The sequence below is a fragment of the Miniopterus natalensis genome, chromosome 5, assembly GCF_054644295.1.
Source record: "Miniopterus natalensis isolate mMinNat1 chromosome 5, mMinNat1.hap1, whole genome shotgun sequence".
NCBI lineage: Eukaryota > Metazoa > Chordata > Mammalia > Chiroptera > Miniopteridae > Miniopterus > Miniopterus natalensis.
The window spans coordinates 25,355,656-25,382,393 of record NC_142085.1 but is presented as its reverse complement, the minus strand read 5'-3'; the positions used below and the strand labels follow the sequence as shown (position 1 = coordinate 25,382,393).

The following is a 26,738-nucleotide window of genomic DNA, read 5'->3' as shown; positions in this document are numbered from 1 at the left end:
AGCATAACCCCAGACCAGGGTTCAAAAATAACAGAAAAATTGCATTCCCTTGGGTTAGAAAAGTTGCCAGTGGGCGGAATTCCATTCTGCTGTCCCTGCCCTGAACCCTGGCAGTGGCCACCATGGCAGAGGTGGTTGGAAGAGTGTCCCTTGCTCCCTTCTGCACTGCACGACCACCTGCCGTTAGCACCTTAGGAGTAGCGTCATGATCACACTTGCATTTTTGAGACAAATCCGTGTTTTGGCAGGTTTTTCATTTTGTTTTTTAAGTAACATCTTGACTCATACGTGTTCACCTGACAACAGTGTTTATTTAGCTGGTTACTGTGATGGGAAACTGTAAAATTGAGGACTCTTTATGTGAACCTTGTCATCATCATCCCAGATATGTAAGAAGGCAAACATCAGGAAAAGGAAGGAGAGGAAAGGAGAGGAAAGGAGGGAGCGAGGAAGTGGAAGACAGGGAGAGAGGGAGATTGACTGATAACTTACTCCTAAGGAGATACAAAAATACGAATACTAATTCTCACTAAACCATTCTTTCCAATACCATTCTTTGCAATTATGATATCTTATTTGAAATATATACAGAAAATAAATCATCCTGGGCATCTGATCACAACTTAAAGGAGACCATTAATATGAGTAAAAACATAAGATTTAACATTTGCTGTCGTAGTACCTTGGCTCAGCTCATTTTCTTCCAATTCATCAAATCCAGGGGCATGTGATCCTCATCAGATGGGCTGTGAATGTTTTCATAATACTTTGTACTCTCCCTACCCAGCCAGTTATCTGTCTTACTAGACTGTGAGCTTTTTGAGATATCATATGTATCTTTGGAGCCAGTACCTAGCATGATATCAGACACGGAGTAGGTATTCAATTATACACACTAAAATAACGAGATAGAGTTGGAGGCATGCTGTGTGCTGTGGGAAACAGAGTGAAGTTTTTCTCTCTACAAGTGCTCAGAACTTGTCTAGGTGTAACTTGCACCAGAGTTAGTCTTTTTTCCCAGTAGAACTATAAGATGTGCTGATCACACTGTTTCCTGGTATCTTGAAACAAGAATCTTTATGGAAAAAGAAATAGCTTTATACCTTTGAATATAGATTCACTTCGCACAAGCTAATGTTTTGGCTACGTTAGTCACTGATGATGAGAGATCAGACCTTTAAAAACTCACTTTGCATGTAGTGCAAGACTGATGACTTTGCTGATTTTGGCTCATTTAACTTTTATGAACTTTTAAATGAAGAATATGGATCTTTATTGGCTGCTTGAGTCCTGGAGTTGGCAGAAAGTTTGTTTTTATTTCCCTCTTTTAATTGTTTTTTATATATTTGTAAATAATTCAGGCAGTATTAAATAAAACATATTTCATTGATAATTTAAAACAATAATGTTTGTGTATAGCTGAAAATCATGCGGTTATTTATTTATTTTCATTTATTCAGTGGGGAAGTAGAATAAAATGCTGCTTTATGATAGGTAATATTCATACCTACAAAGAAATATCTAGATATCATGTTCATGTACAGCATGCATATTTTATTCCCTATTTAAAGCTGAATCGTTAATTTTAAAAATAAGATAATTAAAAATATCGGCAAAAATAATAGCCCTCATTTACAAAGAATTTTCATGAGCTAAGCAGGGTATTTTAATCTTCACAAAGCTCCTATAAATAATTACTGTGATCTTTAAAAAAAATTTCTGGGGTACAATTGACTTGTAACTTGTAAGATGTTTAAAGCATTCATCATGGTGACTTGATATACATATACACTGTGAAAGAATTCAGTCCATCTGGTTAATTAAAACATCATGCATGTAAAACTTTCCACTTTTTGCTTTTTATATAACAAATGTGAGCTGATGCTTTTGTTTCCCCCCCACTTAGGTTGTCGTACTGCTCCGACAGATTTAGTTTTCATCTTAGATGGTTCTTACAGCGTTGGCCCAGAAAACTTTGAAATAGTCAAAAGGTGGCTTGTCAATATCACAAAAAACTTTGACATAGGACCAAAGTTTATTCAGGTTGGAGTGGTCCAGTACAGTGACTACCCTGTCCTGGAGATTCCTCTTGGAAGCCACATTTCGGGAGAGAATTTGATGGCAGCGATGGAATCCATACACTACTTAGGAGGGAACACAAGGACTGGCAGGGCCATCCAGTTTGCACTTGATTACCTCTTTGCCAAGTCCTCCCGCTTTCTGACTAAGATCGCAGTGGTACTTACGGATGGTAAATCCCAAGATGAAGTCAAAGATGCGGCAGAAGCAGCAAGAGACAATAAAATAACATTATTTGCCATTGGGGTTGGCTCAGAAACAGAAGATGCAGAACTTAGAGCTATTGCTAACAAGCCTTCCTCTACGTACGTGTTTTATGTCGAGGACTATATTGCGATATCCAAAATAAGGGAGGTGATGAAGCAGAAGCTTTGTGAAGGTAAGCCTTACTATAATTTGGAAACAATGAATAATTGCACTTTCTTACATTTTGGCATAAACTGTTCATTTACACTGGTATAGATAGTTATTTTTAACATCAAATAACATGTTAGAATCGAGGTGAACACAATTTTTTGTGTTATATTTATTCTAGATAAGTTTGTTTTTAGAAACAATTACTTATAATATCTCCAGTTGGATAATACAGTATTTTGTTATATTTGTTGTTTTATCTTTTAATTACAACATGTCTATTGTGGAGATGGCAGGAAATAAAGATATATAAAGAATAAAAATATATGTAAATTACATATGACCATATCACTGCTGTTAATGAGTCTTTTCATCTTTTTTATTTCAGCCTTTTTCTGTTTTAGTTCAGTGTGTCTGAGAGTTTATTCATGTGCCTAAGTAAGGATAATATTGTACATATAATTTAATACTCAATTTTTCTATTATTATATACTTTATTGTTGCATGTATAATTTGTAAACTATTAGCATGATAGCAGACACTCTCCTAAGATTATTTATTTAATAATTTCTTTATTTTTGTATGTTTAGTTCATTTCTAAGTTTTTCTAGCACAAAAATGGGATATTCTTGAACATAGTTCTGAATGAGAAACTCTCATTTCTTCAAAGAAAGATAAAATTACTAACATTTTTAAAACTCTGAAAAAATGTTAAAAATTGCACTTGAGAGAACTGGAACTTCCATGAGCAGTGAGAAAACATTGGAAATATAGTGTTAACCTGTCTATTTATTATGTTTATGCCATTCCATAAAATCTAACTTCATGATAACTTCATGGTATGGGGAAATCCCAATTTCTGGTAAGCATTAATCCTGTTAGGGTATAGACATGCTTATGTTCAGATTATTTGGGGGAGTGTAATTTGTTCAAATCTTTTTATTTTTTAATCCATTAACTCTTCCTGTGATTTCTCATACATTTAGGTTTATTTATTTCCTCTTATTCCACATTTCTCTGTTTCTTCTCTCCCCTTCTGTCCTACCCTCCTTTTTTGGACTGAGATATTTTAAAATTTTTAAAAAATTTTTAATTTTTAAAAATGTATCTTTATTGTTTAAATTATTACAGTTGTCCCCCCTCCTCCCCCCCACTGATCCCCTCCACCCTGCGTTCATGGTTCTGTGTTCATGGGTTATGCATAATGGATATAAGTTCTTTGATTAATCCCCCCCCGCCCTTCCCTTTGAGATTCATCAGTCTGGTCCATGCTTCTATGTCTCTGGATCTATTTTGTTCATCAGTTTATTTTGTTTGTTATATTCCACATATGAGTGAGATCATGTGATACTTGTCTTTCTCTGCCTGGTGTATTTCACTTAGCATAATACTCTCCAGTTCCTTCCATGCTGTCTCAAAGGGTAAGATATTTTTTTTTTTTTTTTTTTACAGCTGCATAGTATTTCCTGGTATAACTGTCCCACAGCTTTTTTATCCACTCATCTACTGATGGGCACTTGGGCTGTTTGAAGACCTTAGCTATTGTAAATTGCACTGCTATGAACATAGGGATGCATACATTTTACCTGATTGATGTTTTGAGTTTCTTAGGATATATTCCTAGAAGTGAGATAACTGGGTCAAATGGACATTTAATATATTATATAGCTGGAAAAATAATATTACTGTAAAATGGAAAGGTTTTTTTTTCCTGTTTACCATCAAAAACTTAAAAATTGATTGGTTCACATTTGATAGAAAAATTTCTAAATGATTGTGGCTTAGAAAAATTAATTTCTCTATTTTTAAAAATATTTGTTTGGGGGATATGGTAAATAACATTTCAAAAGTTTTTTAGATTATTAAGAAATTAAGCATTTTCTTTAACCAAACTTTTAAAAGGTGCCATAACAAGTATAAATAGTCATCACAGTTATTCTTTTTATGAACCTCTAACAATAAGACTGTATTGACTTTTGTTCATCTTGAACAGGCCTGAAGGATATAGATTTTTAAGATGTTGTCAAAGTATAATCTTTGGTTTTGAAGGTAGATATATTTCATTATTAAAATAGACTTTTCATGTTGAGATTTTACTTACTGTTCATTTTTATCCTAAAATATAAATTTGATTAAATATGTCTGCTCAGTGTATGCTTCATAGATTTTTTTATAGATATGTATTTTGGCAAATGCATTCTATTAAAAAAATTCTATTACACATGAAAGAGTAGCTGTACTTAAAAGGGGTATAATTTTTTTCAGTTAAAATGTACAATCTATAAAAAAATATCAAATTTGAAATCTTGCCAAATATTTTTCATCTACACTTTGAAAAGAACGTAAATAATATCCGTGTCTATTCAGTTCGCATATATGCTGTACAATAGCTATCTTTTAAAGTGTAATTTTTGAAATCATAGTTATGGAATATATGGACTTTTTGTACTTGACTTTTTATACTCTATTAGATTATGATTAATTGACAAAACTAATGCATTGCTGTATTGCAGCAGCCTCAAATCATGTAATGTGCATTTGAATCATTTGACAGTTTCATTTTTTGACAAATCGTTAACTTCCACTGTGAGGTTCTCAGCATATAGAATTACCATTTCCTAACACTGTTTACTTTTATGCTATGTTGTGGTTGACCCATAGTGAACAAAATATTATTTATATTTTTATTCCCACATGGATTATTGCACCTTCACTGATTTATTATTTCCCTGGAGGTGTTTTCTACACTACATTCCTTATTTCAGGTCTACTTTTTGTTGGTGAGCAGTGTTTTCTTCATCTGTCTCAGAGTCTAATTTTCTTCTTTTGTTTTCTATTGTATTTCCTTAATTTTTTAATTCTAAGTTACAGTTTACATTCAGTATTATTTTGTATTAGTTTCAGGTGTACAGTGTAGTGGTTAGACAATCATATACTTTACAAAGTGATTCCTCCTGATATTCCCTATGCTGTTGTTTACAACCCTGTGATTATTCTGTAACTACCAACTTATAGTTCTTAATCCCTTCACCTTTTTCACCCAACCCTCCTTCCCCCTCCTATCTGTCAGCCATCAGTCTGTTCTCTGTATAGGTCTGTTTCAGTTTTGTTGTTCATTTATTTTGTTCTTTAGATTCCACATGTAAGTGAAATCACATGGTATTTATCTTTCTCTGTCTGACTTATTTCACTGAGCATAATACCCTCTAGGTCCATCCATGCTTTGCAAATGATAAAATTTCATTCATGTTTATGGCTGAGTAATATTTCATCCTGTATTTGAATCAAAACTTTACTCACTCATCTATTGATGGGCACTTGGGCTGCTTCCATATCTTGGCTATTGTAAATAATGCTACAATCAACACAGGAGTCCATATATTCTTTCGATATATGGGTTTCTTTGAATATATAGCCAGAAGTGGAATAGCTGGGGCGTGAGGCAGTTCTGTCCTTAATATTTTTGAGGAAACTCCGTGCTGTTTTCCACAGCGGCTGCGCCAGTCTGCCTTCCCGCCAGCAGTGCACGAGGGTTGCCTCCTGTTCACATCCTCGCCACCACTTGTTGTTTGTTGATCTGTTGATGGCAGCCATTCTGACAGAAGTGAGGTGATATCTCATTGTGGTTTTCATTTGCATTTCTCTGATGATTAGTGATGTTGAGCATCTTGCTTTCTATTTTTTATTTTGGTAAAAACACAATGTGAGATGTGCCCTCTTAAAGTACACAGGACAGTACTGCTAACTATATGCACAGTGTTGCCCTGCAGATGCAGATAGCTAGAACTTTTTCACGCTGCATGACTGAAACTCTTTGCCCATTGAACAGCAAGTCCCCTATTTCATTCTCTCCACAACCGACAACCACCACTCTACTTTCCGTTTCTATGAGTTTGACTAGTTTACATAGTTCATAAAGGTGGAATTATGCACTATTTGTCCTTCTGTGACTAGCCATTGGGATTTTGATAGGAACTGCATTGAATCTGTAGATCCCTTTGTGTGATCTGGACATTTTTTAAATATTAAATTTTCCAATCCATGAGCATATATATCTTCCCATTTGTTTTTAATTTCATTCAGTAATGTTTTGTCGTTTTCAACACTTAAGTCTTTTGCCTCCTTGGTTAAGTTTATCTCTCAGTATATTATTATATTTGATGCTCTGGCTAGTATTTCCGATAGTGTGTTGAATAGATGGCAACAGTGGGCATTCTTATCTTGCTCCTGATTGCAGAGGAAGAGCTTTCAGTTTCTCACTGTTGGATGTGTTTTTTCGCTGTGGCTTAGTATAGGGCCTTTATTATGTTGAGGTAAATTATTTATTTATTTTGATGAGTGTTTTTCTCATGAAAGGATGTTGACAAATGTATTTTCTGCATCTATTGAGACAATTATGTGACTTTTATGCTTTATCCTGTGAATGTGGTATGTCATATTAATTGATTTCATAGGTTGAATCATCTCTGCATCCCAAGGATAAATTCCACTTGGTCATGGTGGAAGATACTTTGTGATTCTTTTGATATGCTGTTGAATTCAATTTGCTAGTATTTTGTGGAGGATTTTTGTATCTATATTCATCAGGAATATTGGCCTGTAGTTTTCCTTTCTTGTACTGTCTTTTTTTGGCTTTGGTATCCGGGTGACTCTGGCCTCATAAAAAGAGTTTGGATATATTCCCTCCTCTTCAGTTTTTTGGAAGAGTTTGAGAAGGATTGGCACAGTTCTTCTTTCAATGTTTAGTGGAATTCACCAGTGAAGACATCTGGTCCTGGGTTTTTCTTTGTTGGGAGGTTGTTTGAATACTGATTCAGTCTCCTTACTAGTTATCAATCTGTTCAGATTTTCTATTTTTTCATGGTTCAGTCTTGGCATGTTGTGTATTTTAAGAATTTATACATTTCTTTTGGGTTATCAAATTTGTTGGTGTATAAGTTTTACAGTTCCTTAGGATCCTTTGTTTTTCTGTGGTATCAGTTGTAATTCTCTTCTTTCATTTCTATTGTTTTTTATTGGAATCTTCTCTCTTCTTTTCAGTTAATCTAGTTAAAGTTTTATCAGTTCTGTCAATCTTTTAAAAAAAACTCTTAATTTTGTTGAGGTTTTCTATTGCTTTACTATTCTCTATTATATTTATTTCCAGTCTAATCATAATTATTTTCTTCCTTCTGCTAATGTTGGGCTTTGTTCTTTTTCTAGCTCCTTGATGTGAAATGTTAGGTAGTTTATTTGAGATCTTTATTTTTTAATGCAGATTTTTATTGCTATAAATTTCCTTCTAATACTGCTTTTGCTGCATCCCATAAGTTTTAGAACATTGTGTTTTAGTTTTGCTTGATACTTTCTAATTTCTCTTTTGATGTATTTTTTTGATTCAGTGGTTATTCAAGAAAGTGTTATTTAGTTTCCACATATTTTTGAATTTTCCAGTTTTCCTCCTACCATTAATTTCTAGTTCGTTCTACTGTGGTTGGAAAATATACATGGTATAATTTCAGTCTTCTTAAATATGTTGAAACTTGTTTTTTGGCCTAACATATTTTTTCCTGGGGAATGTTTTCCTTGTGCTTCAGAATGGGTATTTGCTACTGTGTGGTGGAATGTTCTGCGTATGTCTGTTAGTTTCACTTGATCTATAGTGTTGTTCATATCCTTTTTGATCTTCTGTCCGGATGTTCTATCTTATATTGAAAGTGAAGTATTGAAATCTTTTACTATTGTTGTGATACTCTATATTTCTCCCTTCAGTTCTGTCAGTGTTTGCTTCATATTTGGGTGCTGTGATGTCAGGTGAATATATGTATTTATATGTATAGTTAGAGTTATGTCCTTTATGTCTTGCTGGTGAGTTGACCTTTTATCATTACATAATGTCCTTCTTTGTCTCCCTTGACAGTTTTTGACTTAAAGCCCATTTCATTGGATATAAGTATCACCACTTTTGCTCTCTTTTGGTTACTATTTGCATGGAGTATCTTTTTCCATCCCTTTACTTTTAACCTGTGTGAGCCATTAATTTTAAAGTACATGTCTAATAGACAGGATATAATTGAATTTTTAAAAATCTATTTAGCTACTTTGTGTCTTTTTATTAGGGAGTTTAATTCATTTATATCTGAACTAATTACTGATAGGGAAGGATTTCATATTGGTATTTTGTTCATTGTTTTCTGTCTTATAGCCTTTTTGTTCTTTTTTCTCTTGTGGTCTTCCTTTGTGTTTCATTGATTTTGTAGCGATATGCTTTGATTTGTTTCTCACTTTCATTTGTGTATGTTCTATAGGTATTTTTTGTGTGGTTACCATGGGGGTTACATTAAACATTAAATTGTTATAAAAATCTATTTTAAACTGATAATATCTTAACTTCAATCACATACAAATACTCTACAATTTTATATCACCCTGCCCCCTCACACTTTGTTATTGATGTCACAGATTACATCATCTTATATTGTGTATCTATTAACATATTTTTAGATATAGTTATTACTGTAAAAGTAAAAACTATATAGTTTATACTTTTATCTTTTAACTTTTGTATCAAAATTAAAAGTTATTCACACATCACCATTATATAGTATTTTAGTGTTCTAAATATATGTTTACTTTTGTCAACAAGTTTTATACTTTCCATGCTTTTGTATTGCTATTTAATGTTCTTTCAATTCACCTGGAGGACTTTCTCAGTATTTCTTGTAAGGCAGGTCTAGTGGTGATGAACTGTTAACTTTTTTAAATCTGAGAAAATGTTTATTTCTTATTCATATTTGAAACACTTTTGCCAGATGTAGTATTTTTGGTTGGTAGTTTTTTTCAGTTCAGCACTTTTAATTTATCATCCCATTCCCTTGTGGCCTGCAAGGTTCCTACTGAGAAATCCACCGATAGTCTTATGGGGTACTCTTGTCATAAGGGGTTGCTTTCTCTTGATGCTTTCAAAATTCTCTCTTTGTCTCTGGATGTCCATTTCCTTTCTTTTTCTGCAACTCCCACACTGTGTATATTGGTCTAGCTGATGATGTCCCATAAAGTGCTTTGTAAAAATGGCCTATACAATAGCCTTCCCTTGCATTTTAATGGAAGTCACAACAGGTAAGGATACACATATCAGGAGCCATGGCAAGGCTACCAAGATGTCTTTGGAGGGGGCAAGTATTTTAGCTTCCATGATTTCGTAACAAATGTGATTAATTTCTATGCTCTCGCATGAAATTGATTCCTTCTATTATTCCTCCCCACTATTGATATGCATGAATTTTCAAACACTGAGGTGAGGCAGGGAGAAATGAGAGGACAAAGGTGGAATGAAGCTTGGCAGATAGAATAGGATTGTGTATAATGTTTTATAAAACATCATCAAATATTTAGGGGAATCACTTTGTATTATCTCTGTAGATTAAGACAATTTGAATCTAATCTGTTTTGAAGGCAACTTACACTATCAGGGCTTGTGGTATATCCAAAACCATGAATTTTCCATTCATTTAATTAGAGAGGCTAGAGCTATGTTTCAAGAAAAGAAACATGATATGTTTATATTTTATGTGAAAAGCAGTGTTTGTGTATTCATTGGAAACAGTGGGATTACTGTGGCATGATTCAGAAAATATACAAAATAAATTGTCAGTGTTTATGATTGGATTTTGGTGCAGCTGTATAAGTTAATGCTAGGACAGAAACAAACAAGAAAACATTCAGAATAATTTTTATTAGGAATATTTAAGGTTTGTATGAATAGCCTATTCTCTCCTTTTTCTCTAAAATATTATGCATAATTACCACCTAATTACATATTTGATTCTCATAACCCCTCTATGCTTTATAAGTGGCAATAGCCATGCTAGTTGGAGTAACTAATATCTGACAAAAGCTCAGTCTATTCAAATTAAAAATGAAAAAGTAAAGGAATAAAGACTAAGTAAAGGACTGTACACATACAATTGTCTGGATCTATGTAAAGGCAGGCATATTAACAGTTGGATAACCAATTACTAGTTAGATACAACTAATTTGGAAAAATTTTTGGCATTATCTACTAGGGCAAAGCATACACCTACCCTATGAAACAGCAAGTCAACTCCTAGATATTTAACTATGAGGACAGACAAAACTAATTAATCTGGTTATAGAAATCAAACAGTGGTCTCTGATGGTGGTGGTTATTGCCAGTAAAGGAATATGAGGTAGCTTTCTAAGGTGTTAGACATTTTTTATTTTGTCTGGTGCAAGTTATCTGAGTGTATACATATGTGCCAGTTGAGTTCTATACTTGAGATTAGGGTATTTTACTGAATGTAGGTTGTACCTTAATAAAGAAAAATTAAAAATTCAGTAAGCACAACGTCTGTTAAAGTAAAGCACTATCTCCTAATGGTTTTATTTGCAAACCCGAGGTCATATGATTATATGGTTGTCCAGCCCAATCTCTGGGAGTCAGGTCCAGATCTGGGGTGATCCCTGACTTTTTCAACTTCTCTTTCGTGAAATGCGATCTTGGGCTAAGTGACTGACTCCAACCTTGGTGATGATATAGACCACATTCTATGAATGCTTAATATCAGTGTTCTAGAGAAGCACTGGAACATGTAAAAATGCCTGGATGCTTTCAAAATTCTCTCTTTGTCTCTGGATGTGCATTTCCTTTCTTCTTCTGCAATGTCTAGTTAAAATGCATGTCTAGTTAAAAAAAATAGAGTGTATATGTTAAAATGATATATAACTAACATCTGACAAAAGCTCAGTCTATTCAAATTAAAAATGAAAAAAAAGGAATAAAGAATAAGGTAAAGGACTGGATGCATATGACTGTCTGGATATATGTAAAGGCAAACATATTACCATTTCTCCATCCATAGTATTCAAACAGAGGAAAGAATAACTTAAAATTTTATCGCACAATCAATGCTTTTAAAATGAAAAATGGCAAAATCAGATGAATTATTTTTATAATTTTGTAAGCTTTTAAAACTATATTCTCCTTAACTATTTTCTAAGCCAAATATGGATTTCCATTTTTAAATATTTTTTCTTATTGTCAAATAATAACATATTCTATGATCAGTGAGGCTACTTGTGCAAAAGATTTGGACTTTTCTAGTTTGCACACAAGTAGTTGGAGTCTACTGTTTCCACTGACTTATCACTGAAAGGAATGCTTTAAAAATCTATGCTTCTTATGTCCCATATGAATCAGCCATGCATCTGGCGGACTTCCTCCTCAGGTAAAGGACTCTTCACTCTAAATTAACCTAGATTTCAAGGCAATGGGAATGCTTGCTGGTAAAGGATGGTGAGATTATTCAGTCTGTAAGGAGAAAATAAATTGTGTAAAGTTGGGGCTGCCTTCTTGTTTATTTACCTAATCTTTGGTAAGAGGATCTCTACTTGGATTATATATTTTGGTTTTGCTATTGTTACTCTCTAATATGATATGAGTTTAAGTTATCAGAATCTTAGTGCTAAACTGAAACAATGGTGACTGTGATGAACTTGTGCATGATAGGAAAACACATGATGAAATAATGGACCTTAGGAAGGTAAATGTATTAAATTGCCACTGATCACTGTTGAGGGGTGTGTATCAGTGGCACATACACTCACGTTTGCCTTACCATTAAAACCAGTTCATCCTAGGAAACTTTGAAGAAATTAATGTGTATAGATCTGAGTTGTACCATAGGCACCATAGATGACTCTGCTTTATTGAATATCAGTAAAATTACTTTTGGTCTCTGACCACAGATCTCCTTGATAGAATTCCCAGTTCTCAATAGAATATGTGACTTTCGGAGTGGAGTGACATACAGTCTGGCAATGTGGAATGGATTGTTAGTCACTTATGAACTAGGCTAGATATATTCTGGAATAATGTGTTTATCAGTGGCCCTGTGATATTAACTTATAACGAGAAAGAAGTATCTAGATGCATTTGATTGCCTTGATTAGAATCAAGATATATACAGTTTTTGTGTTCCTGTTCATGACAGGATTTTAACTAAAACACATTTTCAATGATCTTGATAAGACTAAATTACTTATAATCCTAAACCCTGAGGTTTAACAGAAAAGCAAATATTACTGGACCCCAGGGTTTAAAATAAATGGAGTAATCTGTGCTTATCTCAGAAAAAATTTCTATTACAAATGTTCTCTGGACATATTGGAGTAAACTGACATCATATCCGTGTAGTCGGTGTAGGAAACCATTTGTGAACTTTGGTCTCCTGTGTGTCCTTTTTGCCCTGCTCCTGAATTCACTATTTAAAACTAACTTTACTTACCTAAATTATTCTATCTATCTGTTGTAGGTGTTGAGCAAGTTTCCAAGTGAGTCTCTCTTAGTATTTGATTTTCCTGGTACTTAAAATTATAACTTTTAAGTTCCAATTTTTATTTTTAGTTTCCATTCCCCTCTCTGGATATGGTTGTATACTTATACATATATTTATTTTTTTCTACACAATGGGGATGTTAATTATTTACCTGTTTTCTTTCCCCTGAAATTTGTGAAAAAGCTTTGGGTTGGTAATCAAAATAGGCTTTTATATATGTAAACTTTTTTTTTTTAAACCTATATCTTATCTCTGGATATATGCAAACATACAAACTATATTTGAGCATTTTAACTACATTTTTCTTTTCAATTTCCATGTGTAATGCTATTGTTCTTCTTGTAGATGACCAAATTGGGCAGAAGGTTATTCCTCCAAGAAAATATAATTATTTAAATACATTTTCCCTAAAGAGATGTGCCTAAGTGAACATGGACACATGGCTATATTGTGGCTATTTACATTCCTGACTTCCCAGACTGTCACATCGCTTTCTATAAAGTTTTGGGAATTAGAATGCTGTATGTGTAAAGGATTTTATTATAGAAAACAATGCGTGCTGTATCCCCTGTACATGCATGCGATTTTGGAGTTACAAAGCACTTTCCGTACATCATCACATTTGATCCTCAGGCAAACCCCACGAAGATGATGATTCTCACTTCACAGATGAGAATCCAAAGTTTCATGAAAGGTTAAGAGAGAGGCTTAGATCTAAACCTAAAGTTCTTGTCTTAAGTCTGAGCTCTTAGAACTTCTCTTTTGTAAAGCAAATCAAAGGAGCAGTTGAAATCTGAATATTCTTATGATGTCATGTTGAACACATTTTCTTTTCAGCTGAACTTCTTTGTTTTGCAGTTTTAAATCAAATGCATTTGAAGTGAGGCTTCATAGATTGTTCTGTATACCCCCCCAATACTGCCTCCTATGGCAGGGAAGATTTAATTTTATTCATTGATTTATGATTTAAACTGTGTAATAGTGTATTAGTGGGGGCAATTATTTCCTACTTTTCATGTTTTCATATGGAGGGATTAGCTAGACTAACTCTTTTGCTCTCTCTCTCTCTCTCCTTACCCCCGAAAGAGAAAAACATTTTTGGATTAGTGAGTTTGATAAAAGTAGCTGGTGGAGCAGGTGTGATCTTAGTGGGCAGGGTGTGCCCCTGAGGTGAGTGGGAGTAAATCCGCCCTGCATTGCTGGGAGGCTGTGGGTAACTAGCGTGTACCTCATGACACTCGCTGGATCACACCTCTAACCAACACTTTCTGTTTGCCTGATTTCCCTGTCTCCTCAGTTAGCTGCAAGCTTACCAGGGCAAGAAGGATGTGATTAACTGGGTCCTTTCAAAACTCAACATCTTAAGGCCTGAAGAGTAAAATACCTCTCCCTTCCCAGGGATGCATCTGATTTTATTTCTATCAAACCTTTACTTTATTTCCAATATCCTATGGCACAAGTTATGACTGTCATGTTGGTTTAATAAAATTCATCTCATTACTCTTTATTGTATTATAAGTATGATACCCTCCCCTTTCCTTAATGTCATGTAAGAGAGTGATTATCTTAAGGTATATTTAGTGGAGTTCTTGTTTTCTCTTGTTAGCTGCTCTATAAAATATAAGCAGTCATGCTCAGTGTGTACGTTATATGGGGGCCTTGGAAAAATCTGAAAACATTGCAGCACTTCTACGGTATTAAAGCTTAATGTCATTTCAGCCATATAAAAATTTCCACATAATTTGAGACACTAGTTTTCCAGAGAAGTGAAAGGCGTGTCATATTTTAAATTTACATGGATGACTGCATAATGCAAACCATAATTCTTCTTCTTAACGAAATAGTTTTTACTTATGTATAAATGGTTCTTATAATACATAATATAATTAATGACAGATGAGGTGATAGCCCATTTTTAGAACTTCTGTGAATAGAAAAGACCCAGAATTAAGTTTTTTCCAGAGTGGCAGAATCAATGATATTTAAACTGTAGAATTATAAGCTTCTAGAACTGGAAAGAATATTGAGAACAACACATTTTTTAACCCCTCAAATTCTGGGAATGCAAGAAAGGAATCTTAGGGTTCATCTAGATCCAAGAAATTTAAGAGTTATCCAAGGTCATGTGACTAATTAATAGCAAGCCCTGGATGAGAATCATGAATCTTGTTCCGGTGTCGTCCTACCCTTCTATGGTATTGGGTTGCTTTGCATTCAATATACATAGTAACTTATACACTTCAGCATAGTGTTTAAAACAGTCTACTAACAATTGGATTTCTGTTTTAACAAATGGATTTCTGTCCTCTTGCATTTCTGTTTTATGTTTCTCCCCTTTTAAGGGGAGAAAAGACAATTGAGACTTCACTCTCAAATGCCAAAAAAATTCCCCCATGTTTTCTCAGAAAATACATGTACATATATTTATATATATATATTTGCATGTATATATAAATTTTATGATTATGTTTTCTAATATCTCCCCCTTAATATCATTTTCTTGTTAAAGTTGTCCACAATTAATCAACTTTTACTGCTTTTGCTTTTTTGTTGTTGTTGCTTTTGCTTTTGATTTATAGAATCTGTCTGTCCAACACGAATTCCAGTGGCAGCTCGAGATGAGAAGGGGTTTGACATTCTTTTAGGCTTGGGTGTAAAGAAAAAGGTTAAGAAAAGAATCCAGCTTTCACCGTCAAAGATTAAAGGATACGAAGTAACATCAAAAGTTGATTTATCAGAATCCACAAGGTAAATGTTATGTGTAGATACAATTTTTTAAATATGTCTACAGGTGTGTTGAAAATTCTTTAAGCTTATTCATGTTCTTCTTTTTCTAGCAATGTTTTCCCAGAAGGTCTTCCTCCATCATATGTATTTGTCTCCACTCAGAGATTTAAGGTCAAGAAGATGTGGGATTTATGGAGAATTTTAACCATTGATGGAAGGCCACAGATAGCAGTTACCTTAAATGCTGTGGATAAAACATTACTATTTACAACAACCAGCATTATTAATGGCTCACAAGTGGTCACTTTTGCTCACCCTCAAGTTAAGGTAAAGATGCACGGATATCATTATGATATTTATGAGGAAACACTGTTGGGTTTATGTGTATTGGGGGAAGAGAGCTATAATTTTAACATGACTGGAAATATATTGACTTCATATATTAATGCTGCTTTACTGAAAAAAGCAAGAAAGGAAGGAAAATTCTTTCTTAATCCATGTGGAATTTAGGGGTGGGGGAACTAATATTTTTTTGAATGTCTACTACTAAGTACCAGGCACATTGAATTATAATAACTACCCATGGAAGAACCTATTATTCCCATTTTACAAAGAAACCAAAGTTCAGAGCTATTAAGTTCCTACTCAAAGTAACAGGGCTAGTTAAGTGGTGACAATAGAAATTGAATTTAGGTCTGGTCATTTTCAAAGTCCATGTTGGTCTGTTTCACATTGCCATGTCCCACAGGATATTTAAATGAAGACATTTGTTAGAACATTAAATACAGGCAGAAAATGGATGCAGAATTTACATTAATTATAAGGACATTTTATTTCCCATAAAGGGATATATCTTATAAAATCAATAAGCTAAAAATAAAAGTGTACTTTCTAAGTCATGTGTTCAGAATGCAGATGGGATGATAAAAGCAATTAAGTTTTGATCATTACTATAATTATGAAAGTCTAATGTAGTATATAATTTAGAAAATGTACAAGGTTATATATGAGATTATGCATTTATACAATTTCTTCATTTGGTAAATAGATTAAATTTTTAAAAATGTGTTGTCTGCCATTTTCACTGAAGGCAATGTGCTAGGTCTGTAAGAAAGGACAAATGAATAAGACATGTTTCTTATCATCAAGGAGCTTATTTATAATGAGAAATTCAAGGCTTCTGATACCTAATAGAAGTATAGCATGTTAGCAGAGTGTGGAGGGAAAAGTGGATTCTAATACAAAATATGAGAAAATCTTCATAAATGAGATGGTTTTTGGACTGACTTTGAAGCATGTAAAGGGTTTTGATGGAGAGAGATAAGGGCACATTAAGTCAGTGGTTCAGTATTGAGTAGTCATGTGTAGTACAATTCAGGAATTTTATTTAGAGAATGGATATTTGTATTCCTTGTGTTTGGAGTATAAGATGAATGAAAGAGGCTATCAAGGTATGAACTCAAATTGTGGGGACCTGGAAAGCCACACAAAGGGGTTTGGATTTTATTTGGTGGATGACAGGATTCTATTAAAAGATCTTGACCCTACGTAGGTGTGTCATGGCCAAAGCAACTCTCTCCTCTATTTTTCTTTTTTCTTTCATAAGCATTACTTTCAACTCTATTTTGGAATTATGTTAGGTCCTGGGAATATGGAAGTTAAGATGGGGCTTGTTCTCTGACAAAACTCTAATGCGAGAGATTAGTGGCGGTATGAAGGACCGCATGAAGAAGGAAGGATTAGAGACAAAGATAGGTCTGAACATTATTCAAATAAAGCAAGATACTCATGAGCCTAACTTATGGCAGTGAGAACGGACATGAAGAAGTGAATTTCAATCATGTTTAGGAGACATATTTTGTAGAACTTTGCATCTGTTTAAAGTTGCCTCTGAGGGAAAGGAAGGAGGTAAAGAACCTTGCTTTGGTTTAGAAACGGAAGATACTACGATCCAAGGGAAGTAGGGATATGAAGAAACTTTGGGAGATAGTTCAAGTTTGTTTTGTAACATACTCTGTCAGGCTGATTGTGGACATCCTGGCAAGTTTAGTCCAGCCAGTATTAGAAGTATAGCTATCATATGTTGATGTAAATATGGGAGTTATTCCATAGAAGTAATAATTGACCTGTGGGAATGAATGAGTTAGTCAAAGAGGAGAATGCAAGATGTCAAGGACAGGCCCGTGGGGAGTGCCGCCCCAGAGGACAGGCTGAGCAAAAGGGGTCCTCACAAGGAAAGAGCAGGAGCAATTGGAGAAGAAATGAGGACAGCCAAGATGGCTTGAATCATGGAAGTTGAATGAGAATATCAAAGAGGAGGGACTAGTTATGGAGTCCAAAGTTGCAATGAAGTAAAAAGAATTAGGACTGAGAGGAAGCATTTGGACTGGGAGATTAGGAACTTTTTTGTGACCTTGAGGGAGTTCGGCACAGCTCTTTCGAAATATGTAATAGAAGCTTTAGGGATTAAGGAAAGAATTGGTGGGTGGCATTTGAGGCCCAGCTTGGGTCAGGGAGAATTTGTATATAATATAGCTAATTTATGCGGGGTGGATTTATGGTTGTCAGCAGAGGAAAAGGAATGAAAAAATAAAAGGTTGTTAGGAATTTTATTTATGAATCTTCTGTACTTTCTTCCTATAGATATTATTTGATGAAGGCTGGCATCAAATTCGTCTCTTAGTAACAGAACAAGATGTAACTCTGTATATTGATGATCAACAAATTGAAAACAAACCCTTACATCCAGTTTTAGGGATTTTCATCAGTGGCCAAACCCAAATTGGAAAATACTCTGGGAAAGAAGAAACTGTTCAGGTGGATAAATAATAGTTTGCCTTTTGCACGATACAAAACAGAGCTTTTGCTGTGCTTTCTGATATGTTATCACGTGGAACTGTATTTTACTTAATTGTGAATTCCTTTAAGATACTTAATCAAAATGTGGTCAGTTCATTAGTGAAATTGTGTGTTTGTGTGTAAGTATGAAAATGTAAAGTTAGACTTAATCAGTTTTAGAAGAATCCTTAGAAAAACGTCCCCCTGGGTTCCAGGCAGAATTCTATGTTCTTCTGAAACACTAATCTCATTATTTCCAAGGAGAGGCATAGATAAAATAATGAATTTGGAAAAGGGAATGTGATTAGAGCTATAAATGGCATTATAAACATTTATTTGCAGCTGTGAAGATAAAATTAGATTAATGCATGTTAGGGTTTTTTATGAACGAAACTAACTTTTCAATATCTATTTAAAGTGGAGTATCTACATGTAGGTTGAGAATTATGTATGTAAAAGTAATTTCTTGTAAAATCCTTTATTTGAAATGTATGTTTCACTGTTTTTATTAAGGGAGGACTCTGTCACATTTAAATGTGTGGTTACACACATGGTCTTTATATATTAATGTCACATGTCACATTACAGAAAATATTTAAATAGTAACAGGTGCTGGGCCTACTCATTGCACAACATTTCATGCCAGCAACTAAATCTCTGAAACTAGGGATGGTTCTTGAGCCACCCTTTTTGAGTGTCCTAGGAAATTCTCTCTAGACTAGCTTTTCATATGGGGATACTGAAAAGCTCCACTGAGTTCCTGAAGGAAAGTAGAGATTTGTTTCTGGTGCTAGAGAAGTGTTTCTTAGGAATTATGTCTCATCACATCTTTAATATTATATTAAAAGTAGTAGTATTTAAGCTTTATATTTTCATTGTTTTAGATAAACGATGTGATTTAAACTTTCCATGATTGCTAACTCTAGTGGCTGTTTCTGTGTATCTGTGTTGCTCTTATAAAACAATTAGCTTGTTTCTCGACTTTAATTTGATTGGGTTTATGTTCCTAGTTTGATGTCCAGAAGTTGCGAATCTACTGTGACCCAGAACAGAACAACCGGGAGACAGCGTGTGAGATTCCCGGATTTGTAAGTAGAATAGATTGTTTTTCCCCCAGTGTTGCTTCAGTACGTTCAAAGCAATAAATAAAAAGCAGATACCATGTGAACCTTAATTTAATATATAGAGTTAATTTTTTCAACTGTCAAAGGAAATAAAGTGACATTGATTGAAGCATTTTGAAGCTCATAGTTGAAATAAAATTTTAATGTTTCACTGTGAAAGTATGAATGAAAGATGACAAGAAACAGTTTTTCCCACATCATCTGGTTGTGACTGTTCCAGTATTCACGTGAAGCACAGGACTGGACTTGCTTTAGAAAAACATAGGATATTTTGTCTGACTATCTAGTGTGTAAAATACATTTCTGTTCTTAATTAAATGTATAATTAGTATATTACGCAGCACAATTCTGGATCAGGAAATGATTCATTTTCCTGTTCACCAGCACATTTTCTCAACTATAGTGAACATATAGTTTTCCTTTTGTTGTTATTACCTAAGTAAGATTTTCTTATATTCGTAGGATATAAGCAACGTTTTTATTTATTTAGCTATTTTCATTAATGTGTTAAGACAGAAATAATTATAGGCTAAGATGTTATAAAGTATGCTTATATACATGAGTGTATATAATCAGTCCCTTTTCTTCTAGGCAATAAAGGGCATGCAGTATTGCTGCTAATGCAAATAAGTTACAATGTTGTAAAACTTTCTGACAAGGTGGAATCCCAGTGATACTTGAGCCCTACCTCGTGTTTTAGTTTGCATGGTTGTGCTGTCCTACTCTCCTTTTTTCCCCTATTAAACTGAACAGCTTATGAATCCACATGTTCTGAAAACTTGAGGACATAGAGCAACATCATTAATGGATCTCTATATAACTCAAAGATGGAACCTTTTAGAAATCATTCATTATGGATATTCTAGATAGAATTGCTTAAGCATATAATTTTTAGATATAAATTTATAACTGGAATATAAATCTTTACTAAAAGTATTAATAAGTTATTGCATTTGAGAGTCCCTTGTACATACTTTATTTATTGATATCTCTGCATTGATGTAATAAACATTACCATTTCCCTTCCACATAATAAAGGCGTAGCATTACATGGTGGATTTTGAATTCTCACATACATTTTTTTGTGTTTTCATGTCTTCATTCTTACTCTCAGCTGTGACTTCGTGTAGCCTGTTTGCCTTTTGTACTTTCATTCCCACCTTCTCATTTTCTGATATAACTTATTAGTGTTTGGAAAGATATTAACCTACCTCAATTGTGTGTTATTCAGTAAGAAATAGGCTGTTTAGGGAGAAGCTCTCCTAGAGTGCATAAAATTCAATTCGTGCAGTTTCTGAGTTGGTTAGATATGTTTTGGCTCTTCTCTCTGATTCTTAAAGGATTTCCAATAAGTTTAAGAACACATATAAATTCCTCCTTGAGGTGTTTTTGTTTCTGCATGGCCATTATATTAAGCAGCTTTGGCATTTTAATTTTCTTTTACTCTTCATTATTGTTAATTTTCTTTCTTCTACTACAAATGTAGTAATAACATGTATAAATAAGTAATTTCTTAGGATAGTTATCTGGACCATGAAATATTTGAAAATTAGGAAGATAATTTAGAGATTTAATTAAAAACATATTTTCAAACACATTTGTTATTGTTTTTCTTTCAGAACGGTGAGGTAGGCCTGGATACTATTGTTTTCCTTAAGGTAATATTTGCATTGGGGGACTGGTTAGCTTCCTTCCATCAACTGTAAGTATTTTAGACAAATTATACCCTTTTTAAAAAAAATTAAAAAAAAAATCTATTGATTTCAGAGAGAGGAAGGGAGAGGGAGAGAGAGAGAGAGAGAAACATCTATGATGAGAGACTCATTGATCGGCTGCCTCCTGTATGGCTCCCTCCTGAGGATCGATCCCGCAACCCAGGCCTGTGCCCTGACCAAGAATCCAACCGCGATCTCCTGGATCCTAGGGCTATGCTCAGCCACTGAGCCATGCCCAGCCAGGCAAATTATACCCATTTTTTAATGTAGTTTGAGTATGTTTAGTATTCATAGCTTTTTGTGATTAGAAATTTCTTGTTAGATTAGGCAAAATAAAATTGGAAAGTAAATGTAAGTTACCTTTATCCTTTCACACAGACATACATATATACACCCCCATCGGTACATATACATATATATGCATCTTTCCATATTTGATTATTTTAATTTTTGTCCTCGTAGTGCCTCAATGGTCCCAGTGATGTAGGTTCAACTCCAGCTCCCTGTATGTGTCCTCCAGGAAAGCCAGGACTCCAAGGCCCCAAAGTGAGTAATACCTGGCGTGCTATTCTTTGCTATAACACGTGAACAAGAGCTGAGTAAACGCGCAAAATTCCAAATCACCATTCACCCTGTTCTGAAATTTCCACCTAATAATGCTTTAGAACAGTTTAAAACCTGAGTGATATTTTAAAAAGTGTATTCTAACCTGTATTTGCCTAGCCCACAGTAGAGTGACGGGGCATTATTAGTTAAGTTTGCTTGTTTATCTGTTTGTTTCCCCTCCACTAATACCCTCCAACACTGCTGCCCAGATCCCAGAATGACCCTTACAACTTAGTAAGAAAATGAAGAAAGGGCACTTGTTATGTTCTAAATTTTTAAATGTCTAAATTCTTAATTTATCAAAATGATTTTCAGATAGAAAAATGGAGTAAAAAATTTAAAATTGATTTTAATGTTGTGTTGGATGTCTCGTTCTAAAAATAGAGGCATATATATTTATGTCAGTTAATCACGTAATAATTACTTTGGGGAAATATGACTGGAGCCATGATGTACATACTATTTTATAACCAGCTATTTTTTACATAACAAAATCCTTTGAATATGTTCCTATGTTATTAAATATGAATAAGTTTTTAAGTAAGTTGATACACAGTCTAAGATACCGAGAGGTTGAGTGATCTGTTTGCTATAGATAAATCTTGTTCATTTAATATTTTTTTTAAAAATCCTAATAAAAATGCTGTCTAACTTGAAAGCAAGCATAACTCCCTAGCCAAAAGGATTGTTCTATGTATTGATTATCTATTATTTGAGGTGACCATAAACATTTTTCCTAAATATAAATTATAATTTCTACTTAGATGGAATTTTCATAGTGTTTCAATCACTGTGACTGAAAAATTTTAGCTTCTGGACTGCTGGTCTAAGATAATTTAATCCTTCCTATCTTTTGTGCAGATTTCTTCCATCCATTTTCATATGATAGTTCATGACATACTTCATGCCTAGCCATTAAAATCAAGAAAGAAATTTAAGAAATAAAAGTCTACATTCAATGTTTCATTCAAAGTAAATCTTTTTGGCTTGGAATTTGATTTCAGTACATTATAATTAACTTACTATTGAAAGCTATTTTTAGATTGCATTTACGGAAGTTAATCCAAGAGTTCTTTAGTTAAACTAACTGCATGTTATTTAGAATGCCTGATATAAATGAGAAATACCTATAAGATGTTCCAAGGAGACTATACTTCTAAGACAGCTTGGTGTGACCTACCTGCAGATTTCTTTTAAAACATATTTATATAGTTTAAAATACTGGAATATTATACATAAAATTTATTTGATCTGCAAGAGATACAGTATGGAAATCAGAGTCCCATGTTATGTTGCCTAACCTCTCAAACCCAGAGTGCTTTCCTGACTCTCAATGAGCTCTGGTCACCCCCAGGGTCTCTAATGGGCTGTTGACTTTGAGGAGCCATCCGATGCTTTTGATGTTTTCTGATTCTTCCTTAGTGGTTCATTAGGGGTCTTGTAGTGACACCAATTATTATTCACATGTGTTTCTGCAGTAAATTTTCAGCACTCCCTTTGTCTTATCTGATTTCCAGCATTTCCAAGTTTCATGTGTTCCTCATTTCCATTCTCTTAGTCATAATGTAACCCATTGCCACCTACTACTTTAAGTGAAATTGCAGTTTTCCACCAATCTTCAAGTTGGCTTGCCTTCTCGATCTGCTTTCCATTTTCTTCAGAAAATCTGGCAGGAGGAGAGGAACACACACACACTCCTCCGTCCTTTTAAGGCTCTTTCCCCTGGAAGTGGTTCCTTACCCACATCAGGGACCTGTATGTGAAAAACAGAATCCCTAGCAACACTTTGAGTTTCATGCACTTCCTGTAGAGAATTATTTCTGTCTTGGAAAATGGATAGGATTTTATTTAGAGCCATAGAACCACTGGAACTAAAGGAGATGAAACAATTTTACTATAGATCCAACAACTTCTTGGCTGTTTTTGTTCAATGCTCTCTGGAAGTTTTTCAGAGGTCCATCAAGCAGTTACCTGTGAAAAATAGATCTAGTATTTTTATTAGCCAGAAACAGCATTCTAGGAGGTGAGAGTTGAGTCATGAGACTAAAACAGAAGAGAAATTCTTGTATGACTAGGTGAGTAAGTGATTCTTCTAAGATACAGTCATCTGCTAAAAGTTTTCTAAATTTCCAAAAATATGACAATCCTATTAAAAAACCAGGTCAAGTGAACTGTGATACCACACACTTAGACTTATCATGGCACTATAACCCTTCAATAAGCAAAGAAAAATACCTGTCACTGGACTGTGAGTGCCTTGAAGCATAGCTTGTCCATTTTGAATCTATAATGTCAAACATAGGAAGTGATTAAATTAATGAATGCATCTACTGGAATAATTTTTCTATACAAGTACTTCACAATGAAGGCAAGTACAAACTAAAGTCCCTTTTGAAATTCTAGTATCTAGCCCAGTGTTTAATAGTAATATTTTTTTAATTTAATGAATTATGGAATCATTGAAAATAAGACTTGCCCTTCCTCCTTGTTAATCTGTATGGAATACCTTTGTTCTACCTGAAAGGTCCAAGCAATCTCCAGTTTACAAACAACTTCCTTTTAAAAGACCTTTACATGCACATGGCAGCTTTTCTCACCACTTCAGTAGCCATAGGAACATTTGTGGGGAAAAACTTTCCATTTCATCTGACCTTAATTGTTGGATCTATTAATTCAGAAGTGAAAAGAAAGTATTTTTTTTTTAATTTTTTTTTTTTGGAAGGAACAATAATAAGTTCTTTGCTCAGAAATACCACCCTCTCTCCAACTATATCCCTGCTGATGCCCTTTGTTTCACCCTAATAATTCTACCACGTAGAGATTCATTTGGACTATCAAAGGATCCTCTTGTCTAAAATACAAAAAGCCTTTGGAAAGTTTCAGGGGCCATGGGGCATTTACATTTTTATGTTAATTATCCTAGACTAAGTAGATCCTTTCTCACCTAAGAGAGTGGATGTTTGAGTTTTGAGGGAGGGAAGAGGTTGGTTTTGGAGAATGGACTAGGTCTTAGGTCAGATATTCCTAAGGAGACCTAGGGTAGAACAAAGGTACAAAGATTTTGAGAAAAGGGCTTGATAACATGGGATTCGGTCCTATAAGAAGACTTCCAAAGGCATTTGTTTTAGATGACTAACTTACAACATTAGCTTGCTTTTGCAAGCTCAGCTATTTTTTATTTTAATTATTCATAATTACACTGCTTGAGAGGCAATACTCAGAGATGTTTTAGCTTAGTCCATGACATTTCCACTCCTGTCAGCAACTCAAAATCCCATGGCACAGGTTCAATTCAATGTAAGTAAGTATTGCTTTTCAGCTGAATGCATATTTTTAAAAATTCAAAATGTGCAAATGTTTCAACTAAATTAGAAGAAAGTGATTGGGAATCAAGTCACAATTATACAATCATAGCTCTATGACTAATGTATTTGGAAAATTTTTTCGCTGTTCAATTTGCTAGCAGTCCCCAGGTCTGGTTCTGATCAGCGTATGCATTTTAATGTGGGCAGGGATAGTAGTGTTTAGAAACATGGACTGTAGAGCTGAATTGGCTGATTTCAAATTCCATCTTCACTACTGTTCTGTGAACCTTGAGCAAGTTACCTAACCTTCTCTGGCCTCAGTTTTCCTACATATAAAATGGGAATAATAAAATTATTTGCTTTGTGGGATTATTATGAGTAAGTAATTTAATGTATGTAAATCTTTTAAAGCAGTTCCTAGCATACAATAAACAATAAAGATTGGGTGTCAACTTTTATTATAGTAATACAATGGAATTTTTATTCTAACTGGCCTTCTCTCCAAAATTAGGGTTTTCCTTTATTCTTCCAATTTTATGGAAACAACACCAAACCTACCTGAGTTTTTGCAAATAAATCAGTAGGGCAATATTCAAAATAACTAGTAAAATCTACCATCAATAATAAAACCTGCAAAAGAGATTACTTTTCCCTGCTAGGGCTATTGACCAGTATTATGGTCCTTATGAAGTCATATTGGATTTATCTTGTGGGTGATTTTTTTCCCCTTGGAAACTTGGTTTTGAATCATTTAAAATGTTATTGTTAAGTGTGTTTTGTACTTTTATGCAGCATAAACATAAACTCTGTTTCTTCTTGTGCCGAAGTTTTATTTCAGCCTCATCATAGTAGAAGTCAAGCCCTCTCAGATACTTTTCATGTCCTAGATTTTGCTGATAATTAGTATTCTGCAAGTAAAGGGGTCAGTAACAGGAAATTTGATTTGATTTGAAATAAGTCAATCAGCCAATAGTTATTGAATCTCTACTTGATACACAGCATTGTAAAAAATGAAAGAAAAAGGGAAGAAAATATGGACCACTTTTCAAGGAGTCTAAATCCAAATGATAAGACTAATCAAGGAAAACCTTTGAGAAAACTCTCGTGAATAAGTGATCAGTGACCTAGGAGCTGCTATAACATTGCAGTGGAAAAAGACATCAGGAGAAAGTGGAGTAACGAGGAAGGTGCAGTGATAGAAAATTTTGTCCTGTTGACTTTTACATGGAAAAGGAAGAATATCTTTTTCCCAGGAGAACAGAATGATGGAATTTGTTGAAAGGCAATGAGTCCCACTCGGAACATGGATAGAGAAAGGTGGCAGGGAGGCTAGAGATGAATGCGAATCCTCTGAAAATAAGGAGAGAAAAATTCTAACACTCTAGAGAGCCACGACGTTGCTCCTTGATGCCCAGCTAACACTGGAGTCCTTGGATTAGGTTTACAAATTACACCTTTTTAACAAAACATTAAATGTTTCAGCATTATTTTCCTCCCTGGATTTACAACCGTTCTTTCTCTGCCTCTTTTAAAAATGGCATTTTCCCTCTTCTCAGCCTTTCCTTATGCTAACTAAGCCTCTTGGGCAGCTCCTGAGTGAAAAGGCCATCTCTTCTGCATTGGCTCCTTCATAGAGTTCACATAGTTCTTTCC

General features: G+C 34.2%; 1 protein-coding gene across 1 annotated transcript in view; it reads left to right on the top strand.

Moving 5' to 3' along the window:
- The window catches only part of COL21A1 (collagen type XXI alpha 1 chain), a 164,013-nt gene that overhangs the window by 53,205 nt on the left and 84,070 nt on the right, over window positions 1-26,738 (top strand). The window contains exons 3-9 of the mRNA XM_087817452.1: window positions 1,907-2,458; window positions 15,350-15,518; window positions 15,608-15,824; window positions 18,141-18,314; window positions 19,346-19,423; window positions 21,079-21,087; window positions 21,637-21,720. Of these exons, the coding sequence (XP_087673578.1) occupies window positions 1,907-2,458; window positions 15,350-15,518; window positions 15,608-15,824; window positions 18,141-18,314; window positions 19,346-19,423; window positions 21,079-21,087; window positions 21,637-21,720 (1,283 nt within the window). The remainder of the gene's footprint in view (window positions 1-1,906; window positions 2,459-15,349; window positions 15,519-15,607; window positions 15,825-18,140; window positions 18,315-19,345; window positions 19,424-21,078; window positions 21,088-21,636; window positions 21,721-26,738) is intronic.